This window comes from Mobula birostris, chromosome 24 (genome assembly GCF_030028105.1).
Source record: "Mobula birostris isolate sMobBir1 chromosome 24, sMobBir1.hap1, whole genome shotgun sequence".
Lineage (NCBI taxonomy): Eukaryota > Metazoa > Chordata > Chondrichthyes > Myliobatiformes > Myliobatidae > Mobula > Mobula birostris.
In genome coordinates, this window is record NC_092393.1 from 5,004,848 (window position 1) to 5,016,928 (window position 12,081).

Here is a 12,081-nt window from a genome sequence, read left to right on the forward strand (position 1 = left end):
CTCTGAGATCGATTTGCGCAGCCTGTGATTTAATCTCTCCATCACTCGCGGTCCTGCCTTTAGCCCAAAGTTGTGAAATTTCGTCTTTTAACTGTTTTGTAGCATTTGCCTTTCTCTCTGGAAATCGAACCACTGTTCTGCGCCCTCAGGTCCTCATCCAGTTTCATGAGTTCAGTTTAGAACGGACAATCCCGGGGTCAGTCTGGTGTCCCATTGGGATGTATCCTCGGTCCTTCCCGGTTTCCCACCAGCATCGCCCAGAAGCTGCCTGTTGCCCACGCTGGAGCCCTGGAGAGCCCACGGCCGCTGGCGACCACTTCTCCAGCTGTCCGTAATGTGAGATCAGAACTCTCGCCCGAAATCATATCACACTTTCTGCATCTGTAAGAAGCTTCCTAAAATCAATGAACGACTTCAGCCTGTCTGATCCTGTGCCGAAAGCGGACCGTGGTGCCGCGGAGCTGGCTTGGATAACTTGTTCAATGAGTGAAAGTGGCTGTTTTAAGATGCTCTGGAAACCGCCTCTCGGCTCAGATACCCAGGTATTTTTCCGGAGTCACACTGCGTGCATTAAGATCGGAATAGAAACCAAGCCTTTATTTAAGAGCATGGGCGCGTGTTTTCGGAGATCTTGTATGTACGAAGCACAAATGGGAATGAGGATGACAGATGGACGACTGGGCGGGCGGTTTGGGACAGGGTTAAGGGATGCGCGCAGTATCTGCGGGCTCGGACTGGGATACGGGTTGTCCAAGAATGAGACCGTGACGAGACAGGTGAGGCGATTACCGAGTTCGGCGTTCTTTATTCTTTTCAGAATTGCCGCAGAATCTGAGACCTTCATTTCCCCGCCGTGATCTGTTTTTTAAGGGGGGGGGGGGATTGGAGGGATCCTGGTCTTTAAGGGGACCGCAGAGTCTTCGATCGCCCGCACAACATTCGACAGGAGCAGCCGCCTCCGTCGGAGTGTTTTTGAAGAGGGCGACTGTGGGTCAGAGGACCGGCGGGACTTCTTGCTGAGTATACCTGGAAAGGGATATACCGGGATGGAGATGGGTGTGAGGATGTCTGGGATTGTGAGACTGGCTGTGGATGCTGGAGTAATGAGCTGTGATCCGCGAGCTGGGGTCTTGGGAGACCGGGATCTGGGTCTGTGTTTGTTCAGAAGCCACACAGACACCCGACAACGGCGCGGCGTGGAGGTTTTAAGTCAGCGGCTTGGTTCTGGGGACGGTGGCCCTGGAGTGGGAAACTACGCGGTGGTGCCTGGCAGTCGGTTCTGGGTCGGGAGTCACCCTGCTGTCCCTGTGAAGCGCGGGTCCGGTAACGATGACCCGGATACTGCGCGTCCGCAGAGTGTTGCTGGCTGCGAACCCGGGATCTGCCATGGGCAACTTGTTGTGGAGTTCTCGGCTTCCTTATCTCCATGACCCCGGCACCTGGTGACGGGACTGGGGATCGGGAGAGCAGCGGGTGTGCTCTCATCATTCACGGCTCCTCCAGACCAGGCATTTCAGGTCTGGAATTCGCTGACAGCAACATGAGCTCACGGCAGGGATACCGATTCTCGGGACCGACTTCCAGATGGGTTGAGAATTCTGGGGTACTGGGGGCTTAGAACCGGAACTCGGTTCCCGTGGAAATGGGCGCAGGGGATAGAAGTGTGGGGCATGGGACGTCCCGACTAGCATAAAGGAAGGAGCGTGATATTTGGAAACCGGGGCGCAGGACACGGGGAGCTTAGACAACTGAGTAGTCAGGATGTCTGCCATCTGTGAGTGTGGGGGTGTCTGAGGGTACTGGAATACCTGTATCTAAGTGGGTGGGTGGGTGTGGGACTGTCTACAACCGAGGAGAATTGGTACATAGGTTTGTTCTTGACACATTGTACGGAGGCAGATTGAAAAGCAGGTAGTGTGATATAGTGTGTGGGTGCTGGACAGAGCATGTATTGGGCAGAGCGTGTGGGTGTTGACCAGGTTGTCTTGGTGTTGGACAGAGCATGTGGGTATTGACGAGGTTGTCTGTGTGTTGACCATATAATGTATGCGTTAGATAGATTGTGTGCGCATTGGACAGATTGTGTGGGTATTGTAAAGATCCTGTGGGTCTTGGACAGAGTGTGTGGGTGTTGTACAGATTTTACGGGTGTTCGACAGATTGTGTGTGTGTGTTGGACAGAGTGTGTGGGTGTTGGGCTGGTTGTGTGGGCGTTGGACATACTGGGTGGGTGTGGGACAGAATGTGGGTATTGGACAGTGTGTGTGGGTCTGGGACAGAGTGATTGGGCGTTGGACAGAGTGCGTGGGTGTTGAACAGATTGTGTGCGTGTCAGTCTGATTGGGTGTTGGACTGATTGTGTGGGTGTTGGACAGACTGTGTCAGTATTGGTCAGATTGTGTGGGTGTTGGACAGACTGTGTCAGTATTGGTCAGATTGGGTGGGCGTTGGACAGACTGTGTGGGTGTTAGACAGATTGTTCGGGTATTGGACAGATTGTGCGGGTGTTGGACAGATTGGGTGGGTGTTGGACAGATTGTGTAGGTGTTGGACAGACTGTGTGGGTGTTGGACAGACTGTGTGGTTGTTAGACAGATTGTGCGGGTTTTGGACAGATTGTGTGGGTGTTGGACAGACTGTGTGGGTGTTGGACAGACTGTGTGGGTGTTGGACAGACTGTGCGGGTATTGGACAGATTGTGTGGGTGTTGGACAGAGTGTGTGGTTGTTAGACAGATTGTGCGGGTTTTGGACAGATTGTGTGGGTGTTGGACAGACTGTGTGGGTATTGCACAGATTGTGTGGGTGTTCAACAATGCGTGTGGGCATTGGTCAGATTGTGTGGGTATTGGACAGAGTGTGTGGGTGTTGGATGGATTGTGCAGGTATTGGACAGATTGGGTGGGTGTTGAGCAGATTGTGTGGGTGTTCGACGGATTGTGTGGGTGTTGGACAGATTGGGTGGGTGTTGGACAGAGAGTGTGGGTGTTGGACAGATTGGGTGGGTGTTGGACAGAGGGTGTGGGTGTTGGACTGATTGTGTGGGTGTTGGACAGAGAGTCTAGGTGTTGTACAGATCATGAGGGTGTTGGACAGATAGTGTCTGGGTGTTGGACAGAGAGTGTGGGTTTTAGACAGAGTGTGGGTGTTGGACAGAATGTGGGTGTGTTGGACTGATTGTGTGTGAGTGTTGGACTGACTGTGTGGGTGTTGGACAGACTGTGTGGATGTTTGACAGTGCATGTGGCGTTGGACAGATTGGGTGGTTGTTGGACAGAGAGTGTGAGTGTTGGACAGATTGGGTGGGTGTTGGACAGGGCATGTGGCGTTGGACAGATTGGGTGGTTGTTGGACAGATTGGGTGGGTGTTGGACGGAGAGTGTGAGTGTTGGACAGATTGGGTGGGTGTTGGACAGAGCATGTGGGTGTTGGACAGATTGGGGGAATTTCCCTACTGCAACCACCTCCTGTAAGTTTCACTATCCATAGCGTCCAGTACTGTTTCTTGAACTTTCAGTGGGCCTGTGCTACTGTTCGCTTTTACTCCAAGATCGATATTAAAATCAGGATAAACTAGCCTTAGATTTTAAGGTCTTAAACTGGCTAACATGCATCCAAAGTATTCAGTGCAATTGTCCTACCCCCAACCAAAGACAGATAGTTTATAAAGCTTCATGAAGATTAACTTCCCTGTTTCCATTCCTTACCCCTTTGAGATTAATCTTTTTCATGTATTGTCTTGTTTGTTTTCTTCAGTGTTGCTTAATTATTATCATCATTAAATTACATAATCCCACCCCTTGTCTTTGTCACTGCTACAAATTCTATATTCATGGGGAGAGCAGCTTGAACAAATTTCAAATTGATCTGCAATTGGAGACATTCTCCTTGATCTGACCACCCTCCCCCACCCCCTCTGTAACTCTAAGCTAACCTGCTTTCTCATTTCCCCAGTTCTTCATGATGTATATTGTATACATTTCCGGATGTATATTGTATACATTTCAGGATGTACATTGTATACGTTTCTCTGACAATAAATTGGACCTTTGAACCTTTGAGATGTTCACATTGTTTTTCTTACCACCGATGCCTGATGTGCTAAGTGTTTCTGGTAATTCCTGTTTTTATTTCAGATTTCCATTGTCTGCAATTCTTTTTATGGGCAATTGCACGGACTGTAAATTTGTCAGTCTCTAAAGCAACGTTAAGCCTATCCTGTTTACCCTAATCCAGGTCCTGCCTTTTACTTTCTCTTCTCTCCGCTTTTCCCCTTGAATGCATCTGCCCAGGTTGTATGGCGTGCTCTATGTATCCGGAAGATTCCAGTGTTCCCTCATAGAATATTGCCAGCTGCAAAGTTATAGAAAACTATTTTTATCCATGATAATCCAGTGTTCTTTCAGCAGGGCCAGTCTCTCCCACCTTTTAACTCGGAGCTTGTTCCTAATTCACGCTAAAACGTAGAGTATCTCCCTTCTTTTGCCTTAGTTGTTTACATTTCATTTTATGTTTTGGACCCTTGTTGTGCTCTTTTTCCTTCTTTCTTGTAATAGACTCTTAACCAATAGATTTGGCAGCTGAATAGATCTGTACTGTTACTGCTCGGAATGCTGAGCATCAACCCTGTAGTCTGGGAGACAACACTCAACCTATGTTCTTCCTCAGAGTTTCTATAATTAGGCAGTTATGTTACTTTTTCTCTTCTCTACTCATGCCGTAGTTTTTAGAGTCACTTGCAATATTGAGCTTAATTTATAAAACCAACCCTCTGAACCAAATGCTCTTGCTCTTCACCCAGGTCAGAATCAGAATCACCTTAATTATCACTAACGTATGTTGATAAATTTGTTGTTTTGTGGCCCCAGTACAGTTCAAGACATGCAAGACATAAAAATTACAATAACTAAATAAACAGTGAAAAGAGGAATAAAGATGGGCCATTCAGAAATCTGATGGCAGACGGGAAGAAGCTTTTTCTGAAGTACTGGCTGTGGGTCTTCATGCCCCTTTACCTCCTCTCCAGTGATAGTAATGAGAAGAGGGCATGTCCTGTATGGTGACTGACAAAAGGGAGGGTCATGCCCATGATGGAGCTACGAAGCTCTGGAGCCTCTCTCGATCCTGCACACTGGAGCCTCCATACCAGGAACCAGTCAGAATGCTCTTCCTTGTACATCTGTAGAAATTCGTAGGAGTCTCCAGTGACATACCAAATCTCCCTAAATCCCTTATGATGTAGAATCACTGGTGTTGTTTTTGGGCCCAGTGTAGATCCTCTGCGATGCTGAGCAGCCTGGAACCCAACCCCACTTTTCACTGTGAAGTGAGTTCTCCCAACTGCCCCTTCCTGAGGGCCACACTCCATTTCTTGATATTGCTGATGCTGAGTGTGGGTTTGTTGCAGCGGCACCACTCGAACAGCCAATCTATCTCACTCCTGGACACCTCCTCATCATCATCTGAAATTCTAACAATAGCAGTGGTTCCATCGGTAAATGTATAAATGGTACTGTAGAGTGATCAGAGCAGTGGCCGATTGTCAATGATGAATACAGTCCATATGAATGACCACTATTTAAACTGACTGTAATGCTTTCATTAACTGCGAGTGAACACTGTACTTCACTGTGTTTTATTGTCCTACCCACCATATAATGGGCACTACCTGGAACCTGTCCAGCTTTCAGACCAATTTCAACATTATCAATGGACATTGTGAACAGAAATGCCCACCAAAGCAGAACCCTGCAAAGCCAATACAACCACTCTGAACTGAAATGGTCTGTTTCCTCCTTTAAAAATATACTTTTTAGCCCAGATAGCAACATCTTTCTCTCACTGTTACAGGCAGAAGTTCCCACTTGCTTCAAAAAGAGAGCAATTATACCAGTGCCTAAGAAGAATAATATGAGCTGCCTTAGTGACTATCACCCGGTAGCACTCACATCGACAGTGATGAAATGCTTTGCGAGGTTGGTCATGATTAGATTGAACTCCTGCCTCAGCAAGGACCTGGACCCATTGCAACTTGCCTATCATCACAACAGGTCAATGGCAGACGCAATCTCAGTGGCTCTTCACACAGCTTTAGATCACCTGGACAACACAAACACCTATGTCAGGATGCTGTTCATCGACTATAGTTCAGCATTTAATACCATCATTCCCACTATCCTGACTGAGAAGTTGCAGAACCTGGGCCTCTGTACCTCCCTCTGTAATTGGATCCTTGACTTCCTAACCGGAAGACCACAATCTGTGTGGATTGATGATAACATATCCTCCTCACAGGTCAACACTGGCACACCTCAGGGGTGTGTGCTTAGCCCACTGCTCTAATCTGTATACCCATGACTGTCTGGCTAGGCATAGCTCAAATACCATCTATAAATTTGTTGATGATACAACCATTGTTGGTAGAATCTCAGTTGGTGACGAGAGGGCGTGCAGGAGTGAGATATGCCAACTAGTGGAGTGGTGTCGCAGCAACAACCTGGCACTCAACGTCAGTAAGACAAAAGAGCTGATTGTGGACTTCAGACAGGGTAGGACGAAGGAACACATACCAATCCTCACAGAGGGATCAGAAGTGGGAGAGAATGAGCAGCTTCAAGTTCCTTGGTGTCAAGATTTCTGAGGATCTAACCTGGTCCCGACACACCAATGCAGTTACAAAGAAGGGAAGACAGCAGCTATACTTCATTAGGAGTTTGAAGAGATTTGGTGTGTCAACAACTACACTCAAAAGCTGTTATAGATGTACTTTGGAGCGCATTCTGACAGGCTGCACCACTGTCTGGTATGGAGGGGCTACTGCACAGGACTGAAAGAAGCTGCAGAGGGTTGTAAATCTAGTCAGCTCCATCTTGGGTACTAACCTAAAGTACCCAGGACATCTTTAGGGAGTGGTGTCTCAGAAAGGCAGTGTCCATTATTAAGGACCTCCAGTACCCAGGGCATGCCCTTTTCTCACTGTTACCATCAGGTAGGAGGTACAGAAGCCTGAAGGCACACACACAGCGATTCAGGAACAGCTTTTTCCCCTCTGCTATCCAATTCCTAAATGGACATTGAACCCTTGAACACTACCTCAGTTTTTAAATATACGGTATTGCTGTTTCTTGCACGATTTTTAATCTATTCAATATACATATACTGTTATTGATTTATTTATTATTATTAATTTTTTTTTCTTCCATACTATTTATTGCATTGAACTGGTGCTGCTAAGTTAACAAATTTCACAACACATGCTGGTGATTATAAACCTGATCCTGATTCTGATCTTTAATTGTGCACCCCTTGTTTTCCTCCCAGCTCCTCTGGTACAATGTGCTTTTGAAGCTCAGCTTCCAGCTATCTGCCACTCTAACTTTCTATCCCGTCCCCACTCTGACCTCGTGCCTTTGACTCCAGCATTGTTACAGTGAAGCCCAACATAAGCTCAAGAAGCTGCATCTCGCCCACAGCCTCATCATGTTAAACCCACAGATTCAACAAAGAATTCAACGCTTCAGATAACCAGCCTTTCCGGTCTGCATCAGAATTGGTCCCCTCAATGAAAGATCAGTGACTTGCATTGTTAATTCAGTGTTTCTCACTTCTAATCCAGCATTCATTTTTGCTTCAGATGTCTAGTACTCCTATGCTCTGTGTCCCACCATTGAGTTCCCCACTGTTAACACCTCCTCCAAATGGATCAATTGTCATCAACAAGCCTTTGCCACCGTCTCTTAGATAGAACTAATACTCCTGTGTCATCTGGATCAACGTGACTTCACATTATTGTAGCAGTCCCTTTGTTCTCTCTGCCCAACCCCTCTCTGTAACTTTAAACACACACTTGTTTGATAAAAGGTCATCTGAAAAAAAAACTGACTGGACGTCAGTATAAATGTTGCCTGACTCCCTGGGTATTTCCATATTTTCTGCTTTTGTCTTTGTTCTTTCCCCTTTGCACCATAACATTAACTACTTTAAAATGCATATAGCTGTGGGTTTCTCTTAACTGGACAACTCTTGTATTTCTTCAGTGAGTCTGTCAGCTGTCTACACCATGGATCAATTGCTTAAGGCTGTTCTGTTCCTGTATATGGCAGAGTCTGCCTTTGCCAAGGAACCCATCCAACCTGCGGTCAACATCGCTGTTATACTTGGAGGCTCTTGGTACCACATGGAATTCAAAGGTAGCTTCAATGGAGACATCTTCCAAGACCTGCCCATACAAATCAACACTGTCACACTAATAATGAACAACACTAATCCCAGCAGTCTGATCTCAAACATCTGCGAGGTGCTGCCCAGATCCAGGATCCACGCCATTATCTTTGAGGACATCATTGAATCTGAGGCTGTGGCGTTGATTCTGGACTTCATGTCTGCACACGTCTCAGTACCCATCATCGGAATGAACAGAGGTTCCACACTTGTGCTGAATCCAAAGGTAAGTTCCAGTGTCTCTCTCCCTTCCCTTCACCCTCTCCCTTCCCCTCTCCCTCTCTCACCCGTCACCCTCTCCCTTCCCCTCTCTCACCCCTCCCTCTCCCTCTTCTCTATGCCCCCTCACTCTCTCCCTTCCCCTCTCCCACTCTCACCTCTCTCTCCCCTCTCCCTCTCTCACCCCTCTCTCTCCCCCTCTCCCCTTCTCTCTCTCCCTCTCTCTCCCTTCTCTTTCTCCCTCTCCCTTCTCTTTCTCCCTCTCCCTCTCACTCTCTCCCTTCCCCTCTCTCACCCCCCCTCTCTTTCCCCCTTCTCTCTCTCTTTCTCTCTCTCTCTCCTTCCCTCCCATGACCTCCCGTGCCCTGGCAATTCAGGTGCTTGCCAGGAGACTTGTTAAATGCTGTGAGCATCCCTGTCCCTGCCACAGTCTCCTGGGTCTGGAAGATGTTTTGGAGAAGTCTTGGCAAGTTTTTCTGCTGACACACCAAGCCAGCACAGACTGACCCTGCACAGTGCACAGTGCCATCACAGAGTACTGGAGATGGAGAGAATAAATGTTTTGGTGTGGATGAAGTGCCTACAACAGAGTTGCTCAGGCCTGAATGCAGATGTTGTGAATGTAGTGGAAATGTTTCCTGACAGAAAATGTTGTCCACCTGCCAGAAACTGAAAGGACGGTTTTGTGCTGTTGCACTGGACAGAATCTCATGGAAAATTGCCTTAAGCCCTTTAGCTAACATTGTTGCTGCTGTACAATGTTAACAGTCTGACTAAGCATGTCTTCTTTACAAGAGTGTTCCATGGAATAAGCTTATTCTCCAGAGTGCGATGTGGGCACATGTGTACTGACAGTGTGAGCCTTGTCTGTCAGTCTCACACTCAACCTTATTCATTAGACAGTGTCACCAACATGTCTGATTCACCAGACAGTGTCACAAGGGGTGGTCTTGAGCACCAGGTACAGAGGTTGTTTACCGTGGCAGTGTGCACGGTGAGACCTGTGCACCCGATAGCCGTCTCACAGGCTGAGTCTCTTCATCAGCCTTGTCAGACAGAGGCTGGTAGAAGTGCTCCGGTTACCAGATGCCTATCCCGGAGATCCTGCCTTGACTCCCAGCACCGGTCCATGCGATATCAGGCGGAGCGGCACGCATCAAACAGCAAAGTGCCTGTTGGAGGGGATCCTCGGTGTGGTGCCTGGCAGAGTAGCAAGCTGCAAGTGATACCTGTGAAAGTGGAAGGCTCCAGGTGTACAGTCCAGTCCAGGTGTGACCTGTGCAAAAAGGCCAGTTGCACTTGAATCCCAGGGGGACCAATATCCCGGCAGGGAGGTTTACTAAGTCTACTGGGGAGAGTTTAAACTAGAATTCTTTGGGGGTGGGAACCGAACTGAAGAGACTGGGGAAGAGGCGGTTGGCTCACAAATAGAGAAAGCTTGGAGACAGTGTGAGAGGGAGGATAGGCAGGTGATAGGGAAGGGATGCGCCCAGACCGAAGGTTTGAGATGTGTCTATTTTAATGCAAGGAGTGTTGTGAACAAAGCGGATGAGCTTAGAGCGTGGATTAGTACTTGGAGATATGATGTGGTGGCCATTACAGAGACTTGGATGACTCAGGGACAGGAATGGTTACTTCAAGAGCCAGGTTTTAGATGTTTCAGAAAGGACAGGGAGGGAGGCAAAAGAGGTGGGGACATGGCACTGTTGATCAGAGATAGTGTCATGGCTGCAGAAAAGGTGGACGCCATGGAGGGATTGTCTATGGAGTCTCTGTGGGCGGAGGTTAGGAAAAGGAAGGGGTCAATAACTTTACTGAGTGCTTTTTACAGGCCACCCAATAGTAACAGGGATATCGAGGAGCAGATTGGGAAACAGATCCTGGAAAGGTGTAATAATAACAGAGTTGTCGTGATGGGAGATTTTAATTTCCCAAATATCGATTGGTATCTCCCTAGAGCGAGGGGTTTAGATGGGGTGGAGTTTGTTAGGTGTGTTCAAGAAGGTTTCTTGACACAATATGTAGATAAACCTACAAGAGGAGAGACTGTACTTGATCTGGTATTGGGAAATGAACCTGGTCAGGTGTCAGATCTCTCAGTGGGAGAGCATTTTGGAGATAGGGATCATAATTCTATCTCCTTTACAATAGCATTGGAGGGAGGTAGAAACAGACAAGTTAGAAAAGTGTTTAATTGGAGTAAGGGGAGTTATGAAGCTATCAGGCAGGAAATCAAAAGCTTAAATTGGAAACAGATGTTCTCAGAGAAAATTACGGAAGAGATGTGGCAAATGTTCAGGGGATATTCGTGTGAAGTTCTGCATAGGTACGCTCCAATGAGACAGGGAAGTTATGGTAGGGTACAGGAACCATTGTGTACAAAGGCTGTAATAAATCTAGTCAAGAAGAAAAGAAAAGCTTACAAAAGGTTCAGAGAGCTAGGTAATGTTAGAGATCTAGAAGATTATAAGGCTAATAGGAAGCAGCTTAAGAAGGAAATTAGGAGAGCCGGAAGGGGCCAACGATATAGGTAAAAAACAGGATGAGGTCCTACAAGGTGAATCTAGGGAGTTAGGAGATAAACTAAAAAGTAGGACCACAAAGGTAATAATCTCTGGATTACTACCAGTGCCACGTGCTACTCAGAGTAGAAATAGGAGGATATTTCAGATGAATACGTGGCTTGAAAAATGGTGTAAGGGGGAGGGATACAAATTTCTGGGGCATTGGAACTAGTTCTGGAGGAGGTGGGACCGGTACAAACAGGACAGTCTGCACCTGGGCTGGACTGGAACCAATGTCCTAAGGGAAGCGTTTGCTACTGTTGTTCAGGAGGATTTAAACTAATGTGGCAGGGGGATGGGAACAAGTGCAGAGAGACAGAGGGGTGTAAAATGAGGGTAGAAGCAAAAAGTAGTAAGGTGAAAAGTAAAAGTGGCAGGCTGGCAAATTCAGGGCAAAAATCAAAAAGGGCCACTTTTCAACATAATTGTATAAGGGCTAAGAGTGTTGTAAAAGCAAGCCTGAAGGCTTTGTGTGTCAATGCAAGGAGCATTCGTAACAAGGTGGATGAATTGAATGTGCAGATAGTTATTAATGAATATGATTATCGTTGGGATCACAGAGACGTGGCTCCAGGTTGACCAAGGATGGGAGCTCAACATTCAGGGATATTCAATATTCAGGAGGGATAGACATGAAAGAAAAGGAGGTGGGGTAGCATTGCTGGTTAGAGAGGAGATTAATGCAATGGAAAGGAAGGACATTAGCTGGGAAGATGTGGAATCGATATGGGTAGAGCTGCATAACACTAAGGGGCAGAAAACGCTGGTGGGAGTTGTGTACAGGCCACCTAACAGTAGTAGTGAGGTCGGGGATGGCATTAAACAGGAAATTAGAAATGCATGAAATAAAGGAACAGCAGTTATAATGGGTGACTTCAATCTACATATAGATTGGGTGAACCAAATTGGTAAGGGTGCTGAGGAAGAGGATTTCCTGGAATGTATGCGGGCTAGTTTTCTGAACCAACATGTCGAGGAACCAACTAGAGAGCAGGCTATTCTGGACTGGGTATTGAGCAATGAGGAAGGGTTAGTTAGCAATCTTGTCGTGCGAGGCCCCTTGGGTAAGAGTGACCATA

General features: G+C 47.2%; 1 protein-coding gene across 4 annotated transcripts in view; it reads left to right on the top strand.

Moving 5' to 3' along the window:
* The first annotated feature begins 463 nt into the window (after positions 1 to 463).
* The window catches only part of LOC140187222 (glutamate receptor ionotropic, NMDA 2C-like), a 123,010-nt gene continuing 111,392 nt past the window's right edge, over positions 464 to 12,081 (top strand). For 2 of the 4 annotated variants that reach the window (XM_072242315.1, XM_072242314.1), the window contains exons 1-2: positions 721 to 776; positions 8,036 to 8,445. In XM_072242315.1, coding sequence (XP_072098416.1) covers positions 8,059 to 8,445 — 387 coding nt within the window. In that variant the 5' untranslated portion in view covers positions 721 to 776; positions 8,036 to 8,058. Of the gene's footprint in view, positions 543 to 720; positions 777 to 8,035; positions 8,446 to 12,081 lie in introns of those variants that run through there. The other 2 variants (XM_072242312.1, XM_072242313.1) reach the window with 2 other exon arrangements.